The following is a 22,874-nucleotide window of genomic DNA, read 5'->3' as shown; positions in this document are numbered from 1 at the left end:
CAAAAGCAAATATTTGCCTTGTTGGGTTTCATCATTTACAGCTGTTTCTAACCAAAAACCAGAAATTGTATACATACAGAACTTTGGACTGGGACTCACTCAAAAATTATCCTGTTAATTATACTGTTCATGAAAAATGCACGCTTAACAGCACACTAGAGAATTAGAGGCCATATAATCAAGCAAGTATGATACATTATCGCCGCTTTTTCGGCAGGAAACTGCCTCTAAAACGGCGATAATTGGCTTGATAATAGGTCCTTGTAAATTCCCATAGAAGCCCAGGTTAACACCATAACCTGGGCTTCTATGCGAATTCACAAGGGCATATTATCAAGCCCATTATTGCCGCTTTAGCGGCAGTTTACTGCCGATAAAAGCAGCGTTAATGTATCGGCCTTGCTTGATAATATGGCCCAAGGTCGTCCAGAGCACCAGAAGCTTTTCTGGCCAGACCTCTCAAACAATATGTTGTGCCAAGCAATGGGGAGCCTTGGGGTTTCAAACTACTGGGGATAATATTTTGTTCTACAAGGAGAGCATCAACATCAATGGGAACTTGAACGCTTAATAAAGGTCATGACCCTACAATTTCCTCAATGCATAGGACCGCTGTGGCAAGTTGTCAGCATTAAGGAGACACTAAAGAGAATAAGAATCATTAGGTCAAGAACAAGAGCTTCCCAGATTGGAATACTCAATGGAAAGCTATAGAATTTAGGAATGCATTGAGAATGTCTTGGAGGCAAGGACCTGAATAGTGGTTTGTCAAGCCTGTGGCATTGGCTGGTGGGCAATTTGCAAAATGTTGAGTTTCACTTCTAATCAATCAAAGTATAGCTGCACTTCTAATTTGTATGATGCCTATTTACAAGTGCCTCCAGATGACTTTCATATCTTTCTTATCAATGTTGCATGTTCACAGTGCAAAGCAATGGAGAACTGTGTTACAAATATCTTCAACCAGGTTGAGGTTCTTCGGTTTCTGACTTCTTCCCGTATTCAGCCGCCATTTTGTGTCTCGTCGCCATTTTGTGTTGCCCTCACTCAGGTAGCACGGCGAACGTAGTGTTTTTGCTTTTCTCAGCTGCTACGTGTCCCTTCTGGTAAAGAGTAACCGCCTGCCCTTGTTTACGAAACCGATGTCAGGGTCTGGCCGAGTTCGTTAATCCATGTCTGAGTTGATTGATCCCTGTCTCGACAGACTATTTGTCTTCTCCTATTCTTTCCTTATATTATCTTATCCGATTTGCCTTCGCTATTCTCTCCTTGTATTCTCTTGTTACACAACTATCATTTGAGGCACACAAATACGTCCTGCCACCTGCAAATTGGATTGTCGGTACTAGCACTGATTAATTTGTTGGGAGGGGTAACACACGGGGTCTGAGAGAGGGGCGTATTTGAGACACCTGATAGCTTGTTTTCCAACTTTTCCTATTGGCTTGTTTTGTATGTGTAGGGAGTAAACTTTGTAAATATGTTTGCTATAAAAGACTGTGCGCCACGGATTGAAGTGGCAGTCTCCTTAGAATTTACATTTCATGTGTACTTCTAGGACAACTGTGCTTGGCAGCAGCTAATAAACCTGGTTTTCCGCGCTCAACAGAGTGTCTCGTGTCTCTGATCGAAAAGGCAGGTGAACTCGGGGATTTAAGGCATGTCCTGCACCACCAGGCCCTTAAGGCCCGGTTCTCCAACTGGCGCCCAACGTGGGGCGGCTTCACAGGTAGCGGTTCAGCCCGAGGGTCGTGAGAAGCCCCGCAAGAAAATTTTGGAGGACTTGCGAGCCACGTCAAGCGACCGCTGTATGTCGAAGTGGACCGAAGGTCTTTTGCAGCGTGACTACTCCTTTCCGAAGGCTGCTGACGACTGCTGCCCTCACTGCCACCCTACATTGGACCCTCTGGTGATGACTGGTATTGCGAGACGTTAGACAGACCTCTGTTGGCATGAGAAGACCATTTAGTTAAGTATTCGTGGGTAGCGCCCATTTCTTTGTTTTGTTTTTGCATTGTCTTATTTGACCATTGCAATATCCGAAGCCAAGGAGTGAGTACATTTGTACTGTGTTCTTTGTTTTCACTCCTTGAAGTTGGTAAACTGACCAGTGAACTTAAGATCCCTGGTTTTAGCGGATTTAGGACGTTTTGTTGTTTTGGTTGTAATAGGGATTCCCGGCTCGAGGACTAATGTCCGATTCCTCCGGTTCGAAATCCCACTCATGAGCTCTATTCTAAACATGGTGTTGGTCCCATTGCCTTTAATGAGGCATGGATCCGATACACGAAGAAAGATGATGTTTTACGGTGGCCACGACATGGTAGCTTTGAGCCTGATATATTAGAAAATTTGGAAGCAATTTTGTTCAAAAGAAAAGCCCGGCCGGCAATGTTTGACTCTTTCCGCCTTTGACGTAAGGAAGCCAAACAGAGAGAAATTAAGCAGGCAAAAAGAGATAGAAAAGCAAGGGATATGACGATCATACAGGCTGCCCAGCAGTTTAAGGACAATGAGACTGATCGAGCAAATGAAGTCTCAGACAGACAACATCGTAAGGCAATAGATAGATGCTACCTTGTGTTGCCTAATTCTCCGCAGAGTAAGGATCTTGACGAAGATCCCTTGATGTCCAATTTGTTGAGATTGTCTCCGCCTTATGTACCAGGAGCTAATGCGCCTGTATTGTTGCCACCTGTTCAGCAACCTGTTGTTCAGCCAGCTGGTCCGGCTCTTCCACAATTGCCCCTTCCTGCATTGCTACCTGCACCTCCTTTGCCACCAACTTCTGTACCTCAGCCCCCTTCACCTTTGGTCCCTCTTGTGACGGCTAGTCCTTCTCTTCCTTTACTTAATACAGCATCTCCAGTTTTATTGTCTGCTTCTTCCCTAACTCGTAATCGGTTGGTCGATACTGTTTCTGGCCTTTTCTCCCCTCTTTTTGGGTCTTTTAATAAGACTCCTGTTTTTTCTCGAAGGCAATTCCGTAGTCAAATTCCAGATGCTGCCGAACGAGTTGCATTGGACTCTCTTGCTCACAAATGGTTAATGAGTGGTCCACCTTTCAGTGTACCTTTCTCCAGTGGAATGCGCCACCAGAGATATGTTTTTAATGTCATGTGTGACGCTCTTGTCAAAGGATGGGAGGATATGGAGTTGGATTTAGCCTCTCAGGGACTGCTAGATATACAGGATAGGTTTGATAAAGGACTTATTGTGGGTTCCGAAGTCGAGGACGCTGTAAAGACACTTGTCACTTTCAGGTCTTTATTCTCCTCTCAGACTATTCTTAAACCTGATCCTGCAGTTAAACAGAAAATGAAACAGTACCCTATGAGAGCAGTTCCTCCAGTATGGAGAGAAGAGGTTCTGCAAGCGGGTGCTGTTCAGGCTATCCCTGCTCATTTCCAGCGTATATGGGTACATGTCCCCTGGAAACGATCCGAAGTTCTGGCACTCAAACAGTCTCTATCGGACCCTGGTAAAAATCCTGCTGGGTATTATAAGGAGCTATCCCATACTGTTGATGCGTGTAATATGAATTTTGCCGATATTGACATGCTGATGGGGAATGTAGTTCCACAAGCGTTGTGGGCTCAGATTCATAGGGAAGACCATGATCAAGCCTTAGGTGGTAATTGGGCAGCTATAGCTGCCGCAGATGCAGCACAAGTGGATGGTGCTAAGCCAGATGATTTGATTACACAATTGCCTGGTAGAATCATCGTTTTAATGAAGACGATGATGCCTACCTTACGTGTTAACTGGGAAAAGTTAGCCGCGTGTAAGCAGAAGAAAGATGAGAGTGTCTCCGATTTCTTTACTCATTTTGAGGAGACGTTTATCGATCACAGTGTTCAAGATATGAGTACTGAAGGTAGACAGCGATTATTTGTGGACAAATTTTTATTTCATTTACTTCCTGAATTATCGCATAAATTGAAAGACTCCGAACGTTCATGGGCTGTTCCTTCGTCTGCACAGATATTAGCCACTGCTTAGTATTATGAAAATAGGGATAAAGAAGAGAAAGATAAGATCGAGAAGAAGACGAAATAATTAAAAACGAAGGTTCTTTTGCAACAGGCTTATCCCCCTCGTTCTACTCAGCGCCAGTTTCAACAGCCTCCCCAGCTTCAGAGGTTGTTACAGAAACCTGACCCTTTGGTTCCGCGACCTTTGCTTGGTCCTAATTAATGTGCTATTGTAAAGAGGAAGGCTATTTTAAGGATAGCTGTCCGGTTTTATTGCAGCGTAATTGTGGATTTTTAGGGCCACGAGGTCGTGGTGGTTTTCAATCAGCACCTAGGGGTAGAGGGCGAGGTGTGATGCCTCAAGGACAGCGTCCCTTTCCCCCTCAGAATTCTTTAAATTATTTTGATCAGCAGAATACTCAGTCTGCACAATATTATAATGAAGATTATTGTGTTGAGGGTGAGGTTCAGGATTTTCATTCTAGTTAGGACAGCAATGGACAAAGTAAGGGAGTTGTATCAGTTCCATTGGATCAGAATGGGCCTTATGTTGAAGTTGTTGCATTCGGTGTTGCAGAGCCATTTCTTTTGGATACTGGTGCGATGAGAAGTTCTATCCTTCATTCCAAACTCCCTGGGGCACCTTTGTCTGGCTTAACAAATGTTTCTGTAGGATTTTCTGGCGCCCCAGTTGCTAACCCGGTTTCTTGTCCTTTGCCTCTTTCGATTGGTCCTTACGATTTGGAAGCGCCGCTTATTTTGACGATTGGTTGCGGAGAGAACTTGTTGGGTTTGGACTTGTTGAAACGTCTTCATGCAACGTTGTATTGTTCCCCTTCTGGTGTGCATCTCACCTTGGGTGAGAAATTGGTTTCTCCTATGTATTTATCTAAAGATCGATTTCCGCCTGAATTGCAGTCTCTTCCTGCTACGCATTGGACTACGGGTCCGAATGATGTTGGTCTGCTCCAGATTCCGCCTTACGTGGTTACTATTAAGCCTAACGCTAAATTACCACGCATTCCTCAGTATAAGATTTCCAATGATGGTGAACGTGCTTTGTTGGCTATTATCTATGATCTGGTTTAGAAGGGTGTGGTTAAAGAGACGAGAGGTAATGTTTGCAACAGGCCTGTTCTACCTGTTCTTAAACGCACTGATCCTTCTCAACCTCCTGTATATCGCTTTGTGATCGATCTTCGGGAAGTCAACAAGATTGTTGTCCCCCAGTTTCCTGTTGTCCCAGATATCACTGCCTTGCTTACTATGATACGCGCTTCAGCGGCATGGTTCTCGGTTATTGACCTCAAAAATGCTTTCTTTAACATTCCTATTGCTGAGGAAAGTAGGGATATTTTTGATTTTTCTCTTGGAGGCCGAAGTTTCCGATTCAACCGTGCACCTCAAGGCTATTGTGAGAGACCCTCCATTTACAGTCAGGCTTTGAAAGCTCAGCTTGACGCTTTCATTTTGCCCCCAGGTGCCACTCTTATTCAGTATGTGACGGTTTGTTAGTTGCTGCTGATTCGGAGGAAGTTTGTAAGGATGTGACTGTTTCACTGTTACGTCATTTGTCTGACCTGCATCACAAGGTGTCCCCCTCTAAGTTGCAATATTGCCGCCGAGAAGTTACCTATTTAGGTCATCTCTTGTCGAAGGAGGGAAGACGATTGACCCCAGAACGAATTCAAGCAATTGCGCAAATGACTGTGCCATCCACACAAAGGGAGGTGCGTGCCTTTCTGGGCATTACCTCTTAGACAGTGGATTCCAAATTTTTGTTTGTTGGCTAAACCTCTGCTGACACTTACTCTGAAAGACACACCCAACCTCTTTCCTGGACTGATAAATGTCAGAAGAGTTTTTCTGACTTACATACTGCCTTGTGTTCTGCCCCTGTGTTAGGTACTCCAGATTACAGTAAGCCTTTCACACTCTACATTCACGAAAGAGAGGGTTGCGCGTTGTCAGTTTTAACGCAACAATTTGGAGACAGACAACGGCCATGTGCCTATTTTTCAGCTACGTTGGATCCAGTAGCCAACGCATTGCCTAGTTGTCTCAGAGCTACAGCAGCTGCAGCGATCTCTATTCGTCAATCTGCTGGATTGGTATTAGATAACACTCTTGTTGTTATGGTACCACATACAGTGGATACTCTTTTGAACAGAACGAAAACACAACACCTCACGAGTGCTCGCTTGTCTGAATATGAGCCGACGCTCTTGGCTAGCCATATAAACATCAGGCGGTGTAATACTTTGAATCCAGCAACATTGTTTTCCATTCATGATGAGAAAGGCATTCAAGAACAGCATGATTGTTTTCTCCGAACAGAGGAGGAAACGAAAGGCAGAATAGACTTAAAAGACACACCACTTGTGGACCCGGATGGGATCCTATGGGTGGATGGGTCTTGTTTCAAACTTCCATATGGCGAGACGACTGCAGCTTATGCTGTTACCACCTTGTATACGGTAGTGGAGACAGCACGCATTGCACAGAATTCAGCCCAAGCAGCTGAACTAATTGCCCTAACGAGAGCATCTGTGTTGGCTAAGGGAAAGAGAGTGGATGTTCACACTGATAGCCAATACGCCTTTGGTGTCGCTCATAGCTTCGGTCGTTTGTGGAAGGAAAGAGGATTCTTTACTTTCCATGGGACTAAGATACAGCATGGTCAGTTGGTGACTGACCTTCTCGAATCACTTGTTTTGCCTACCCAAATAGCAATAGTTAAGTGTAGTGCTTATAAGAAGATTGCTGATGATGTGGGTCGCTGGAATGCTTTTGCAGATGAAGTTGCAAAAGAAACGGTGAAAGATGCTACGAGTTGCATGTGTGTTGCGGGCCCTGCAAGATGGGTCAGAGAGAGAGGAATGTGTGAGGACACAATAGAAAGTGTGAGAACGATTCAAGAAGAGGCTACTGAGAAGGAATTGAGTAAGTGGAAAGAAAGTACGGGAATGTTGGACGCGACAGGGTGTTGGACGGAATTGTCAGAGCATCAGCGTTGGCTGTTACCAGACGCCTATGTACTACCTGTAGTTACTATGGAGCATGGTCCAGCCCACATTAGTGAAAAAGGCATATGTAAACTTCTAGCTCCAGTATGGGAGAATGAAGGAATTCCTAAATGTGCGGAAAATGTGGTGAAGCATTGCATTGTTTGTTTAATGCATAATCCAGGAAAAGGAACCCCAACTCCAGCAGGTCATTTTGCTCCCCCTACGTACCGTTTCAAGATATTACAAATTGATTACATTCATATGGATCATTGTTATAACCTCAAGTATGTTCTGGTGGTGGTGTGTGCCTTTTCAAGATGGATAGAGGCCTACCCCCTAAAGGACGATACTGCTTTGTCTACTGCCAAAGTCCTTTTGAAGGAGTTTTTCCCGAGGTTCGGTTTGCAGCGAATTGTCTGGAGTGACAATGGGAGTGAATTCGTAGGCCAAATCATGCAGAAAGTGTGTACAGGTCTTGGTATTAGGCAGAAATTCCATGCGGCAAACCACCCTCAGTCAGCAAGTTTGGTAGAGTGCTATAATGGCACTCTCAAGCTTAAATAGGCAAAGATTCAGGCCAGCGCAGGTCTTGCTTGGCCTGATGCCTTACCTTTGGCACTTTTATCCACGAGAACTACTGTGCATTCTCGTTTAGGACTCAGCCCATATGAGGTCATTTTTGGGGGCCCAGCCAATGTCTGGGGAGTCCCTCGACCTAAAAAGTATTCTGACATCCCATACCCAATGTTGATTGATTACTTGCATGATCTTACCACTAAATTACGTGTTATTCATCAACAGGTTCAAAACGTTCTGCCGGAGGCGGCTGTGGATCCAGTTCACTCCATCCAACCCGGTGACTGGGTCTGTCTGAAGAATTTCCAGCGGAAAAAGAATTTGGAACCTTGTTGGGGCCCGCCTCGGCAAGTTTTGTTAGCAACACACACAGCAGTAAAGGTTGTCTGGAAAAAGAACTGGGTCCGTGGCGTGCACTGTAAGAGGGTACCTTTGCCTCTACCTTTTGACAAGTGGGTTCGCAAGGGTATAAACGACAGTGAAGGCGAAAGGGACCCTCGATTTGTACCTTTTCGTAGTGCACACCTGGATCAAACGAACCCTGAGAAAGAAGACGACGACGTGTTGCAAGAAGCTGTACCATCACATCTGCGATTGAACACAGTGAATCCAGAAACTTTGTTTAAGGAGCAAACGATCCCTAATAAGACTCAGTACAATTTAAGACCAAGATTAACAAAAAACAATTGAATTTTTTCTTTTTCCATTTTCTGCTTACGTTTTTGAGAGACATTTCTTTTTTTCCACTGTCCATCAAGTTGCAAGGTCACGGTAGGAGTCTTAAGCTGTGACCTGAGTAGTGACAGTAGGTCTGCAGGACTTGCAGTGTCATAGGACGGCTAATAATCACAGTTAAGTGATCTAGGAAGATTGCCGTAAGCAACGCTTTAGAGTATGGATACTAAAGTGGAAATCAATGATAAGAACGAACAACTGAAAAGTAAATGTAAGAAACTATTGGTTAGTCCATGTCGCATAATCTTATGCATTTTAATATGTTCATGTATTTTATTGGAGTGTGTAAGTTGGGTTGTTTACACTATGCAGCAAGCACCTGTTCCAACTTCTGTTTTCTTGTCTTTCTCTACCACTGCCTCCCCACATCTGTTTCATACACTCCCAGAACATGAGCAGATTAGAAGAACAGAATACTTTAATAATTCATTTATTCAGTTATTGCATCAGCATCAACTGGTATTGAACACCACTGATTGTTGGGTCTGTGGGCTTATGCCATATTTAGTCCTTCTGTTTTCCTATGAAGCCTCCGCTTGGGCCTATTTGGCCATGTTTTGTAATGTATATCAGAACCAACTTTGATATCCTCCTGGTAGTCCATATGATGGTGGAGCAGATTTTAGTCACATTTCTTTGATAAAGGGAATAGTGGCCCTGGCTAGAATTGCTGAGATTAGTAAGATTCCTGTGGATGAGAAAAGAGCCTATGATGGCTGGAATGTAACTCGTATGTTACTAGCCTTACAGATAAGGCTAGGCGAAGAAGATCCCCACCAATTTGGACTGTACCTCATCGAGGTAATTTCTGTCTACAGATTAATAGTCAGAATGTTAAAAATCAACAGGAGAAGAGTGTCTGTTCCCATACTTATGTCTATTCACCTCAGATTTCTTCACTGTTAGTGCCATCACAAGGCACATATTTTGTCTGCCTTGATAGAGCCTATACGTGGCTTCCTACCTACTTTTCAGGAATTTAATATGTGGCTTTTCTTCTTCCTCCAAAATATACTGCTCCTTCAGGTCATCATAGAAAGAGATATGGCAGAGGGGTTATTGATTTGAAAGACACAGCAGGACAAGAAGGAGGTGACTTTATTAAAGGGTTACTTCCTTTCTGAGGCCCAATGGCCAATAGCAGAGACATCAGACAACTAGTTTGTGTTGTTGAGGCTACCATAAATGTAACTTCTGGAGCCTTGAGTAATCTGACAGCCGAACTTCAGGCGGATCGCCTCATGACTTTGCAGAACCGAATGGTTCTAGATATTGTCCTTGGAGATCGTGGAGGAGTCTGTAAATTGATCGGGTCTATTTGCTGCATTTACATTCCTGATAATACCCCTACAGTATACCAAGCCATCTCCAAGTTGCATATCATCTCCAAGTCTATACACCAGGACACAGGAGATTGGTCTGTGATGGGATGGTTTTGGGGACTACTGTCCACATGGGGATGGAAGATACTAACTTTCCTTGGAATAGTCTTGGCCATCATTTTCTCTTGTTGTCTCTGTGTACAGTGTGGCCCTGCCATCTGTGGTCTTTGAGCCACTATGTGTGTCCCAAAGCCTGTGTCACAGAAAACAGAGAATATTAGAATGATGTTACAGCAACAGTTCAATGACCTCATGGCCATTGACATCGACTCAGACTAACTTGAGTCCTTTGTGTCTTGCCTGAGTAATGGCAAAGGGAGGGTCTGAGGTTCTTCGGTTTCTGACTTTGTCCCGTATTCAGCCGCCATTTTGTGTCTCGTCGCCATTTTGTTTTGCCATCACTCAGGCAGCACGGCGAACGTAGTGTTTTTGCTTTTCTCAGCTGCTACGTGTCTCTTCTGTTAAAGAGTAACCCCCTTCCCTTGTTTACGAAACCGATGTCAGGGTCTGGCCGAGTTCGTTAATCCATGTCTGGTTTGATTGATCCCTGTCTCGACTGACTATTTGCCTTCTCCTATTCTTTCCTTACATTATCTTAATCGATTGCCCTTCGCTATTCTCTCCTTGTATTCTCTTGTTACACATCTATTCTTTGAGGCACACAAATACGTCCTGCCACCTGAAAATTGGATTGTCAGTACTAGCACTGATTAATTTGTCGGGAGGGGTAACACACGGGGTCTGAGAGAGGGGAGTATTTGAGACACCTGATAGCTTGTTTTCCAACTTTTCCTATTGGCTTGTTTTGTATGTGTAGAGAGTAAACTTTGTAAATATGTTTGCTATAAAAGACTGTGTGGCACGGATTGAAGTGGCAGTCTACTTAGAATTTACATTTTGTGTGTACTTCTAGGACAACTGTGCTTGGCTGCAGCTAATAAACCTGGTTTTCCGCGCTCAACAGAGTGTCTCGTGTCTCTGTTAGACAAGGCAGGTGAACTCGGGGATTTAAGGCGTGCCCTGCGCTGCCAGGACCATAAGGCCCGGTTCTCCAAGGTCTCTCATCGCCAGACATGCTCTTAAAATCTTAGGTATTCGCTGCAACTCCAATATTCTTTGGCCAAATGAGCTACACAGAAAATGCAGTTCAAATGTAAGAAGAAGGCTTCTGATTTAAGCTCACTTTTTCCCACATCACCCACTATCATGACTCTTTGTCTTTCAGGAACCAGGATTCACAAAGCGAGAGAGAAGTGAGATGTGTTTTATTTGAAAAGTAGGAAATTAAGAAAGCGCATCTCAGTGTAGTGACCACTGCAGTGTCAGTCTACAAATGTCTGCCTAATCATGGGTGGCAAGTGCACACTATTAGTGAAAACATTTATTTTATGGAACATTTAATCATAGGTAAAACTTTCAGTTGTGGAAATAATTTATGTAGCTCACTTAGGAATTGCTATGAAATACTAAACCCTATGTAAAGATGTTCTGGCTGTTCCATTCCCTCTACTTCTGTTTACATAGTGCACAAGCTTCAAATCTATCTGAGGCTAATATTGGACATTGTGTTGGGTCTGATGGGCCCAGAATGAAACAAGCAGTGGCAAAACCAATAGGTGTGGTGTTGCTTGCTAGCCTTCTGGTTATTCTTGATTTGTTTTGTCATGGTGTTTGTAAAACGTTTTGTTCAGGAAGTGGCAGGCCTGCATCAATATAAAAAAATCATTGGGTAAAGGCAATAAAATCTTTGGTCTCAAATACGAATTCATTAGCAATTGTACTCCCTGGCACTGAAGAAAAATACTTTGTTTGTGGATGTTCTCCTTGTGAAAGGGAAGCATGCCCTAAATCATAGTAAAGTCAGCCAATGAGTGAAAATGGCTGATGCATTTCTCCTTAATGCATACATGAGTAACTGGAAGAAAAATGTTAATGACTCAACAACAGATTAAAGGATGCAATCTGGCTGAAAACCCTTATAAGTAAGAATGATAATCACATAATTTGAGTAAAATCCAAAGGTCTTGACTAAGAGAGTCCTAACCTATGGCTTCCTGCCTATTGCCTTAGAGAAGGAAGGCATGAAAGGAAGAAGGCATGAAAGAAGCCAAGAAAGAAACAAATAAACAAAGCAAGGAAGGAGGCATAGACAAAAGGAAGTAGGCATGAAAGAAAAAAGAAGGCAGGAGAGGAAGAAAGCAGGAAAGAAACAAAGAATGAAAGAAGAAAATAAGAAATAAAATAAAGAAAATAGACCAGAAAGAAAGAAACAAAGAAACAAAAAAAAGAAACAAAGAAACAAATACAGAAATAAAAGAAAAAAATGAAAGAAGGAACAAAGATGGAAAAAAGGAGAGAAGGAAAATAGGGAAATAAGGAAAAAAGAAAGTAGGAAGACAGAAGAAAAGAAAAAAAGCATATGAATAAAAAAGAAGGATATAGAAAGAAAGAAGGAAAACAGAAAGGAAAGAAAAGGATGAATGAATGAAAAAATAAGGAATAAGGGAAAAGGGAAAGAAGGAAAAAAGAAGGAAATGAGGGACAAAGAAAGAAAGAAAAAGAAGGAAAGAAAGGGAGGAAAGAAAGAGAGGAAAGAAGGAAATAATGAAAAAGGAAAAAGAAAGAAAAAAGACAAAAAGCAGGAAAAAAGAGGGAAGAAAGAAGAAAGAAGGAACGAAAGAAAGAAGAAATGGAGGAAGGAAAATTAGAAGCAAAGAAAGAAAGAAGGCAGGAGATAAGGAAGAAAGGAAAGGAGGAAGGGATGAAAGAAAGAAAAAAGATGAAGAGAAGGATAGAAAGAAGGCAAGAAAAGACATAGAAAAAATATAGCGTTGCAAATATAGATAGAACACACTGATTAGCTATTATTTGGATTTCATATGAACTGGTGTGAAATAGCAGCAGTCAGATAAAGCCACTCCAAATGAATTTACAATAGCATTGCAGCAGATGGGATCTCATAAAGATGGAATGTGCCTTTTGGTCACATCAAAAGTATGCTGCTATCAAATTTGATCTGAATACAAAGACCAAATTAATGTAATGATAAACTAAAAAAAAAAAACACTGATACTGATACTGAAAGAAACTACCTTGTGTGTGGGTGTGCTCCTTGTGAAAGGGCAAAATGCAATAACTGAAAGTGAATTTAACCAGTAGCTTAAGTAGGCTGACCCATTACCATTTGCTGCATGCTGTAGTTGGCAGAAGCAAAATGTGAATGGCACAACAACAGATCAATGGATGAAGAGTGGTGGCTAAAAGCTCCTTTAGGTAAGTACATTATACATAAAATTTTAGTTAGAATCAAACGGTCTTGGCTAACGATAGACCTAAAAATGTTTACTAAAATGGTAGCAAGGTAATCAAAACAAACTGCTTCAAAGATATAACCATATCAACATTGGGACCAAAGATTCTTTAGGGAGTTGTATGAAAGAAATCCAACTAAACAGCTGCTGGGGAATGCTATGTTAAATACAATCACCTCCTCACTCAGTTGACTGATTGACAGGTATTACCCTTTTGTCATTCTACTTTGTTTCATTCCCTTCATCATAAGGGTGTGTCATTGACAGCGAAGAAGGTACTGTAAAAAGTTGGGTTACTGGTTGACTGGGGTGTGAGCCCTGGTCAAGCAGCAACCACCAGCCATGTCAGTGTAAGACACAAGCAAACCTTAAATTAACCTGTGCTCAAATTTCCTGGTAGCTTGGCAGAGAGAAGTCAGGCTTAACTCAGAGGCAATGTGTAAAGTATTTGTGCAACACTTCAAACTTCAAAACAGTGGAAACACCACACAAAAAGGATCGCACACCAGGTTAGAACAGTAGTGCTTAATCTAATAAATAAAACAAGATCAAAATGACAAAACCATAGACATCCAGTTTTAACTATTTTTGTAAAAATAGTTCCAAAAGGAGTAAAGTGCCAATCGTGGATATCCGGTCAAGGTGGACAGGGAAGAAGTCACAAGTTCAAGTCAGCCGAGATAAAGGGCGGACAGCTACTGGGACCCAGTAAGGCCTGCTGAGTAAAGTACCTTCAATCCTGGTTTGCGGAATACTGTGAGGATCCTCATCAAAGATGCGCTGTGCAGTCGAAGCGATGTGTCGGCTCCACATGTGGCAAGACTGCGGTGCAAGGAGCTGCATCATTGTTGAGGATTCCGTCAACGGGGCATGCGCTGCGCAGCCTGAAGTCAAGCATATGGTGTGCAGTTGGTACAATGCATCAGTTCCAAAGAGCTGCGAGGCTATGATGCGGAGTCCAGCGTCATAATCCAGATTGCTGCCTACGAGATATGCAAGGGCCTACACAGAAGAGGAGTCATGCAGCGGTGGTTCCGAAAGTTCTGCGGCAGTGATGCAGGTCTTTGAGACCGGTCCAATCTACACAGCAGTAGAGAAGCATCTGCTCGTATTGGAGTTGTGCCATGCAGCAAAGGAGATGCATTGGTTCCACTGGATCCACAGAGGCTGAAAAAGCACTTTAAACCCACTTCCAAGAGTTCAGGACTGGGATGACACCACTTTACAGAGTTAACTCACAGATGGTAGAGTCAAGGTGCAACTACAAGGTTTTCGAAAGCCTGTTCTGTCCCTGAGGCTTCAGATCAGGAGGCCAGAAGCAGGGTGGCAGCCCTTCAGAAGCACAGTCCCTCTTTTTGGCAGAGTATCCATAGGTCCAGAAGTGTTCTGAAGAGTTGGTGTCTGAGATCCAGTATTTATACCCAGTTGCACCTTTGTAATGGGAGAGAAGTTTCTAGAGATTCCCATTGATGTCCCCAGGCATCCTGCCTTCTCTGCCATGGTCCAGACTAACTACAGGGGGTATGCATTATTTTGTGTGGAAGCAGGACACAGCCTATTCAGGTGTCAGTGGAGCTGTGGCCATCTCCTCCCTACCATCCTGCCAGTGATGGCCCATCTAGGCACGCCTAAGCTCCCTATTGTGTGGCTCTCTATTAGGAAAACATAAATTCAAACTGCCAGCTACACCTAATGACAAAACGTGGAAGGTAAAGGCAAAACATTTGGGGGTGCCCCTGCAGAGAGGGCCAGGTCCACCAGACACCCACACTCTCCTTGCAAATTTGACTGACTTACTTGTATTTATTTTAATATTGTTTTATCTGTATGGATGTTGCACTGATTAAAAATTTGAAGAAGAAGAAGAAAACCAGGACAGAAGGTGTTATTTAAAGATTGGTGGTAATCTATTTTGGGAATGAACCATCAGGCTACCTCTCTGTCACTTCACCTCAGATTAGAGTGGAATCAGCTGTGTTTCTGAAGGCAGACAATAGCAGTCTCTGTTGAAGGAAACACACAGCTAAGGACACCACTGCTGGCTTACAAGACATATTTAGTTACTTCCAACTGAGGGTAGACATTCTAAGGCCAAATTAGCCACTTTCTTTCCTTTTTGGGACTGCTATGCTGTTCACTGGGATACTAAACAGCAAAAACATGTACTGTCCCCTACTTTCTGCATATAGGAGACATTGACTTTTCCGTTTTCAAATTCAAACTCCTGTTTTATGTTTTTATCTTTGGAAAAATGAATACATCTAAACAGGTTTGTCATGTCACTATTACATCATGGATCACCATGGCTGCAGGAGCAGTTTCAACAAAAATACCTGCCAGGCCCTGTGAAAAAATTCATTTTTGTTTCAATGTCCTGCCATTATGAGAATATGGCTAAAGGTATACAGATTCATCCTGATATTGTCTTCTGCTGCTGTGTTGCATTTCACGGCAAAATTATCTACCTATGCTTGTTCTTTCCTCACAAGAAAGAAATGCACTGGAACAGAGAACTGCTGCAGAGAACACAAAGATAAAGTAGCTTGCCCAACTCCTACACAAATTCGAAAGGAGCACAGAAGTCTCTGTAATGCTTTCAAATAAATTGCTTTTCAGAAATCGTGATTACTAGACCTTACGCCTTCCAAATAAATACAAGACATCCAGTAATCACTAACCCAACATTTTAGAAAACAACATAAAGACAACGAAATAAAAGCTTTACGAAAATGCGCAGACCTTGTTTGTGGCATGCCTACATGTAGCAATTCACCCTCTAAGTCCCAACAGTTGCATTCATTCATACTGAAACCGACACATCCAAATGACCAATTGGCTCTTGTTGGTCAAGAAGTTTCTTAACTACCATATAGCAATACAGTTTGCTGTAACCACAGATTAAAACGCCTATATTATGCAGTTTAAGTGATCAGTAGGCGTTTCCACTGTGATGATGGAGAGCGGGAAAATGCCCAGATCAGACTGCTATAAAATCTTAATTAGTCCATTGCTTCCTTGACATTCCGAAACAAATAAAATGACAACTTAACACTGGACTGAAAAAAAGGAGCAGAGAAAACTCTGAACATACACCACGTTTCAAACAGAAAATCCTTTTTACGACAACCGTTGTCATTTGACTAAAGAAAAGAGGATCAGGATAGTTTTTTAAATGCCCACTATTGATGCTTTATAGGCTGAAAAAAATCTAAAAGCGATGCAAAAGCATCTTAAGCCATACCATCTGTGGCACATGGTTGGAGCTGATTGTTGGACAGAAGACAGTGATTAGTAGAAACAAAATAGAGAGGGGGAGAAAGAAATAACAATAGGATTATGAAAGAGCAAATTCAAGGAAAAGTTAAAAAGAAGGGATAAAGAGCTGGAAAAAAGGAATGACTAACAGTAGGAACGAATGAGGGGAGGAAGGAAATTAAAGCAGAGGGCCTTATTAGCAAGAACCTCGTTAAAATCATCGCTGTTTTAGCGGCAGGAAACTGCCGCTAAAACGGCGATAATGTGCTTGCTAATATGCGTTACAGAATTCCAATAGAAGCCCAAGTTAGATGTCCTGCACATCTAACCTGGGCTTCTACTGGAATTCTATAATGCATATTAGCAAGCCCATTATCGCAGTTTTAGCGGCAGTTTCCTGTTGCTAAAACGGCGATGATTTTAACAAGGTTCTTGCTAATATGCCCCCAAAAAAATTCTAAGCACTGAAAAAAACAGCAATCCGGTGAATTTCTGAACCACAAAAAAAATAACCACAAATTTTTGCACATTTTGCAAAGTCTGCAAAACACCAAAACCCACAAGGAATGACAGCAAATAGAATCAGGAAAGGCAATGTATGAAAGAGAAGTCAGTCACCAGCTTCAGAAATATGTCTTGCAGTCAAAACATTTAGATCCCAGCTCAAACATTAGGGATACAGAAAGGAACACTGACTTGCATTAACATGTGTTGCTGTAATGCCCATTGGCCAGAACACATATAAAGTTGTGTATCTTTATTCCGTTATAACCCTGTTTTCCCACCATGGGCCTTATTGATGATTCACGGAAAACAAGTAATAGTACTTGAGACAATGTGCACGTGTACAAATGACAGTTGTCACTTCAAATGTTTTGCTGAAATTACTTCAGTTCTTCAATTTCACATATATTATAATCATTTGACGTATCACAATGAATTCCGTGGTATATTGCATGTGACTTTTAGACCCTACATATATCGGAATGTACAGAATTCAAATTTAACACCCACTAATGCTTTCTTGCGACATCTACGTTTTCATATTCTTATTGCCCGCCCTGTGAAACTGTGGGTATTTTGTGGGGGCCTGTTTCCAGTCTGTAGTGTGAGTGCCATAAGGGAAAGGGGCAAGGATATTTCCCAGAATTGTACAACCACTCTGGGCACTGAATGATAAGCAGTGACACAGAACTTCTCCTTTGAGTGGGAATAATTCCCTCCTAATGCCTCTCCTGGGTCATCAGAATCAAGTGGTGTCAAAAGGTAGGAAGTGCAAAGTTCTGGGGCAGTGGGTGTGAACAAAGTCTGCTACAATTAATGTCATAGTAAGTGTATTCTCACTCCCAGCATCCATTAACTCTTCCTTTTGTTGGTAGCCTTTATTCATGACCTACTGGGTGTCTCCCACTTACTGTCTACCAAGAAACTACAGGACCAGGGCCATGGTGTGGCCACAATCAATGATGGCCGCTTGAGCCGGGAGCTCCACGCAGCGACGGGCCCCATACAGCAGTGGCTTATCTGACACAGCTGGGGTGGCACGATTTGCTCCCCTAGTCTGCCTGAAGTGAGGGTCCTCCACCTGCAATCTCCAGAGGCTGCTGTTGATCCTGTTGCGACGACTGCTCATCCTGGCCCGGAGGATCGGGAGGAATTAGATGGGGCAGCAAGCCAAGAAGGCGAGAAGGCTAGTGGCAGAACATCGGCCACACAGGGATGTAGTGAGGGAGCAGAGGCATGAATTTGGACAATGGATGGCAAGGAAAAGGGAGGCAGGAGCAGCAAGCTTGGTGAGGGCAGCACAATGCAAGGCCAGGCCCTGCTTCCAACCCCCCACCATCCATTGTGATAGACATCTTACTTAACGTTAAAAAAACCTAGAAATTCAATAAAAAAACAAAGATTACAGGGATGTTATAGTTAGACTCAGATTTCACTCGTACAAAACCAGTGAAATTCAGCTGTTATAGTTACCTGAGCTACTTATAACGTACGCCCCCGCAATGCACTGCTTATGACCTCAGACATTACATAATTCATGACAACGTCAGTCATCTTACTCATGCCATCACTCATGACATCTCAAATGAGTTGTGAGTAGAATGGAACTATAATTGCCAGAACTTTATATAGGGATAGTGTGTATATGTGCTACATTACCATCTGTATGCAGCGAAGATGCACAAGTGTCAACTGAGTGCAAACCATGCAATGCCTTCACTCCTTCATCATGACTGTGTGCAGGAAGTATCACATTTAATTACTTGGATTCTACACAATGACTGGATGTACAGTAACTACTTGTGATGTTAAATGCAGTGCAGAATGGAAAACAACATGATAATAACAATACACTTATACAACAATGTGCATACATGATGGCATACCATGGGCTGAGTAAGGTTTGTTAGCATACCCAAACATAGGATTCATCATACAGCTGGGATTACGTCCGGTCACATGTTTGTTGTGCTGAAACAACAACATCAATCAAAATTATAGGCCACTATTGTGCTTAGTCACGTGGGAAATAGGCACACATCTACAAGGCCTGGAAAAGTGCATGTAATGTTAATCCCATGTACACGTGTACATGGTGTACTTGCACACAGATCAATGTGTATGTGTGTAATTGCATGTTGCTTGCAGTTGTTGTCACAATGCACATATCAAAGAAGCTGACACACTGACACATCTAAGGGTGCCAGTACATCTGTGAATGATGAATAAACAAATGATAGGCCATGTGTGTATTAGGGAGGTCAAACTTCTCTAAAAGGCCACTTAAATTCCACAATTGTTTGAATACATATGGCGGATATTTGCTTTTTTTTGTGTGTGACGCATTATTCTGCTGGCACATCTGTGAATACTCAGATGTTCACATTCACCATTGTACCAAAGTCCCCCATAAAAGCACAATCACATACATCTACACAATGCAAACATATTTGCAATATGGGACAAGTCTGCATGTATTTGGCAAATGCCATCTCAATGTGACACCACAAACAAGGGAGCACATGTGTGTTACACATGCAGTGGAAGAGTGTGCTTCACATGTGAAGCACTTAGCCAGAGACTGTTGTATGAATCAGGTAGCCTCATGGGAAGCAACATAAGCCAATGTTGAAAATACCACTGACTCTCATGTAATCTCTGTACTGTGTTGAAATATGCAACATACGCTGAGAATCTGGTCTATTGCCTTTCCCTTGTAGGTGGTCCACCACCATACACAAGGGATGAGGTGGAGTCCTTCAAGAATCCTAAGGCCACTGGTGAGTGTGAAATCATTACTATCTTTGTCTGCATGCTTACAATGTCTCCTCATGCATGCCTTGTATGCAGACAGTCCAAAAGCATCATTCTTGCATGCAGCATGTTTACACATCACATGTGCATGGAAGTGTCAAGGACTCAATGGCACTATGTGGAAATGCATAAAGTCAAAGATAAGGGTCACATGTATGAGATGTTACAGTGTGCAAGGGACACAGTAACACTTCTTGTGCTGCTGTAAGTATCTACCACATAAAATGAGACCACAATCAAACAATACATCTATACCTTCATAGAGCACCATACTCAGGTGTGAGGGTCTCAAGGCACTGAAGGGAGGGGGTGTGCTGCTACTGATGAAATAGGCAGGTCTTTAGTTCTTTAGTGAAAGTAAGATTGTCCTGGTCAGTCGTAGTTGTGCGCCAAGGGAGTTTCATGTCTTGGTCGCCAGGTAGGAGGATGATCTACCTCCAGTGGTGGATCAGTAAATCCTTGGGATGGTGGCTAGTGGGAGGCTGGTGGAGCGGAGGTGGCCGGTAGGATCTGAGAACGAGAGGCGGTTGAGGAGTCATTCTGGGCCCATGTAATGTAGCTGTGTGTGTGTGGGTGGGGAGCTTGAACGTGATCCTTGTGTTGACGGTGACCCAGTGTTGGTCAATAAGGCCGGTAGAAATGCTGCTGTGGTGAGGGCTGTCGAGGATGAGTTGTGCCGTTGCATTTACTATGGGTAGTAGTTCTAACTGAAGTCTGGCAGTGGTTCCTGTGTATAGGGCATTCCCGTAGTACAGTTGGCTGTTGATGAGGGCCTGGGTGACCGTCTCACACGTTCCGGTGGTGATCCACCAGAATATCTATCGGAGCATGCGCAGGGTGTAGAATCATAAGGATGAGATGACATCCACTTGTTTGTTCGTTGTGAGTGAGTAGACCTGGATGAATCCCAAGTGGGGTGTATGCTCCGTGGGTGTTGTTGCAGTGACCATTGTTGTGGACCAATAGGCGTCGTCCCTGGTGGATGTTGATTTGCCAAGGATGATAACCTCTGTATTGTGTGACTTCAGTTTCTGCTGACTGAGCTTCTTCCATTCTGCAGCGTCTTTCTTTCCTTCATGGAGGTTGTTTTTGGTTGGGGCTGGGTCTTGGGTGAGGGAGAGTACCAGATGGGTGTCATTGGCATAGGAGATTATGTTGTTGTGGTGTGTGCATGCAATGGCGACAAGGGTGCTCATGGAGATGTCGAAGAGTGTTGTGCTGAGCAAGGAGCCTTGGGCTACGTGACAGTCAGTGTATTTATACCATGCCTACATGACACATACTAATTGTAGTACAACATAGATATACCTCCTACATGTAGGATTTCCTTGTGCCCCACGTGTGTCAGTACTTGCCATTGTTAGAGGGATGCAACAGTGCTGCAAGTCCATCATTAATTAGCACAACATTCATGCAGTTACCTATGCAACTAAAAGGGTCACCGGCAGAATTCCCTATTGACATCAGTACTTCATATGCAATGATGTACATGTGTTTAAATGGTCATTGCATCATTTACCATGCATAGTCAATCCACATACCAGGCCTTAATGCTGGGCATGATATCACGTCCCCTGTCAAGATGCGTCTACCATGAAAGTGTTGTGCAGTGTGTGTTGCGTTGCGTGAAAACGCAGCACGTATTTACTCCCAAGCAGCACCCCATGTACAAGTGTAAAATGATAGGAGGCGGTGCCCAAATCAATAGCAGTGCACACCTGTGTTTTTCCTTGCAACACAATCCTAATTTGCCCATGTTTCGTTTCCATGGTGCATTTTACATGTGTGTTGCCTTGTGCAGCATACAGGGATGATGGCCCATATACCTTTCTTTGTATCTGCGTATGAAGTGTCAACTTACAATGCCCATACAAACCTTGCCTGCACACAGATACACTGGCATCATGTTGAAAAGGGGTCTGCATATGTGAATGGCGAGCATTGGGTTCATGGCCAGGACAAAATCATTGGAATGCACCATCTCATATGTATTGAGGCCCTACATGTCATCTACATTATTTATCATGTTAGGTATTACGCAACATCACTTAGCATCCCTGTGTGTGACCATCGATGATGATGCCGCCATGCTTTGAACTTGATGCCCTGTTAACGATAGGCCCTTGACAAAATGTGCCGAAGATTGCATTACTGTGCATATGTACAGTTGTCAATGTGTAAGTGCAGACTGATGTGGATGTCATTGCTCCATTGCAGAAAACATGTCACAAGATGAGGAGAGGCAGTATTGCATACGTCTCAAAAGATACCGCTACATCCGGAATGTTGGACGTTCATTCAGGCAGATGGGACGCCGACATGAGCAGTCACGTGCTGCTGGAGCCTGGACATCACCAACTCCCACTCCCCCATGCAACACGCGGAGCCGGAAGCAAAAGCAAAAAACATCACACATGGACTCCGGACCAGCAACTGGATCATGTCAAGAACAAGATCCCCAAATGGAAACTGCATCTCCAACACAGAATGGACCCTCAGGCCTACAGACCTCATCACCATCAACATCTGGTTTGGTCGCACCCCCATCTAGTCTTGGTTCCGGATCTTCAACTGATTCCACTTCTGGACATCCCTCTGATCTGACCCCTGTGACAACCACTGCTCCAACATCTGGACCCACCACTGCACAGCCCCTTGCAACTAAGACAGATGAAGCTGCAGTAGCGCCACCTGAACTGGCTTGTGCGGAAGTCAGACATACAGCAAAAGGGCATGCAGCAGCTCCCCCAGAGATCGATGTTGTGCTCCTGATGGGCAAAATTGACAATATTGAAAAGGCCCAAAAGGAACTGACTTTGAAGATTGTGGGCATGCAACTGCAGCTGGCCACCCTGTTGTCCATGGTTGCTGACATGAATGCCACCATTCTCCAAATGGACGAGCAGCAATAAACACTGAGTGAACAACGCCATCACTACTGTGGTCGTTGTCCATGACATGGTATTTCACATGTCAAGTTACTGACCTTGTTATTGTTTACCTTTTTAATTGTTAGATAGCTTTTAGGATAGTTGCAGTACTTAGGAATAGTATTAGGATAAGTGTTAAGTTATTAGGAGTGGATGGGGGGTTGATGTATAGTGTATGTTAAATGTATTTTAAGATGTATTACAAAAAAATATATCATTGTTTAGTTAGGTAGGTTAATTAGTATGTGTTTAGATTAAGTGTATGTATGCCTGATGTGTGATTGTTGAATAGGGGGGTGGGGGGTCATCTGTGTGTTGTGTAGTATGTGTGAGGTAGGTATAGGAACAGTAAGACAAGATAAGTGTAGATGTTAGTGCCTTAGAT

At 43.1% G+C, this 22,874-nt stretch overlaps 1 protein-coding gene across 1 annotated transcript in view; it reads left to right on the top strand.

Moving 5' to 3' along the window:
- The window catches only part of LOC147711585 (uncharacterized), a 91,921-nt gene extending 69,450 nt beyond the window's left edge, over window positions 1-22,471 (top strand). The window contains exons 3-4 of the mRNA XM_086919507.1: window positions 19,466-19,525; window positions 21,777-22,471. Of these exons, the coding sequence (XP_086775633.1) occupies window positions 19,466-19,525; window positions 21,777-22,471 (755 nt within the window). The remainder of the gene's footprint in view (window positions 1-19,465; window positions 19,526-21,776) is intronic.
- The last annotated feature ends 403 nt before the right edge of the window (window positions 22,472-22,874 follow it).

The sequence above is a fragment of the Lissotriton vulgaris genome, chromosome 5 (assembly GCF_964263255.1).
Source record: "Lissotriton vulgaris chromosome 5, aLisVul1.2, whole genome shotgun sequence".
In the NCBI taxonomy this organism is placed as follows: domain Eukaryota; kingdom Metazoa; phylum Chordata; class Amphibia; order Caudata; family Salamandridae; genus Lissotriton; species Lissotriton vulgaris.
Note: the sequence above shows the minus strand (reverse complement) of the source record. Positions and strands in the feature narration are given on the sequence as shown.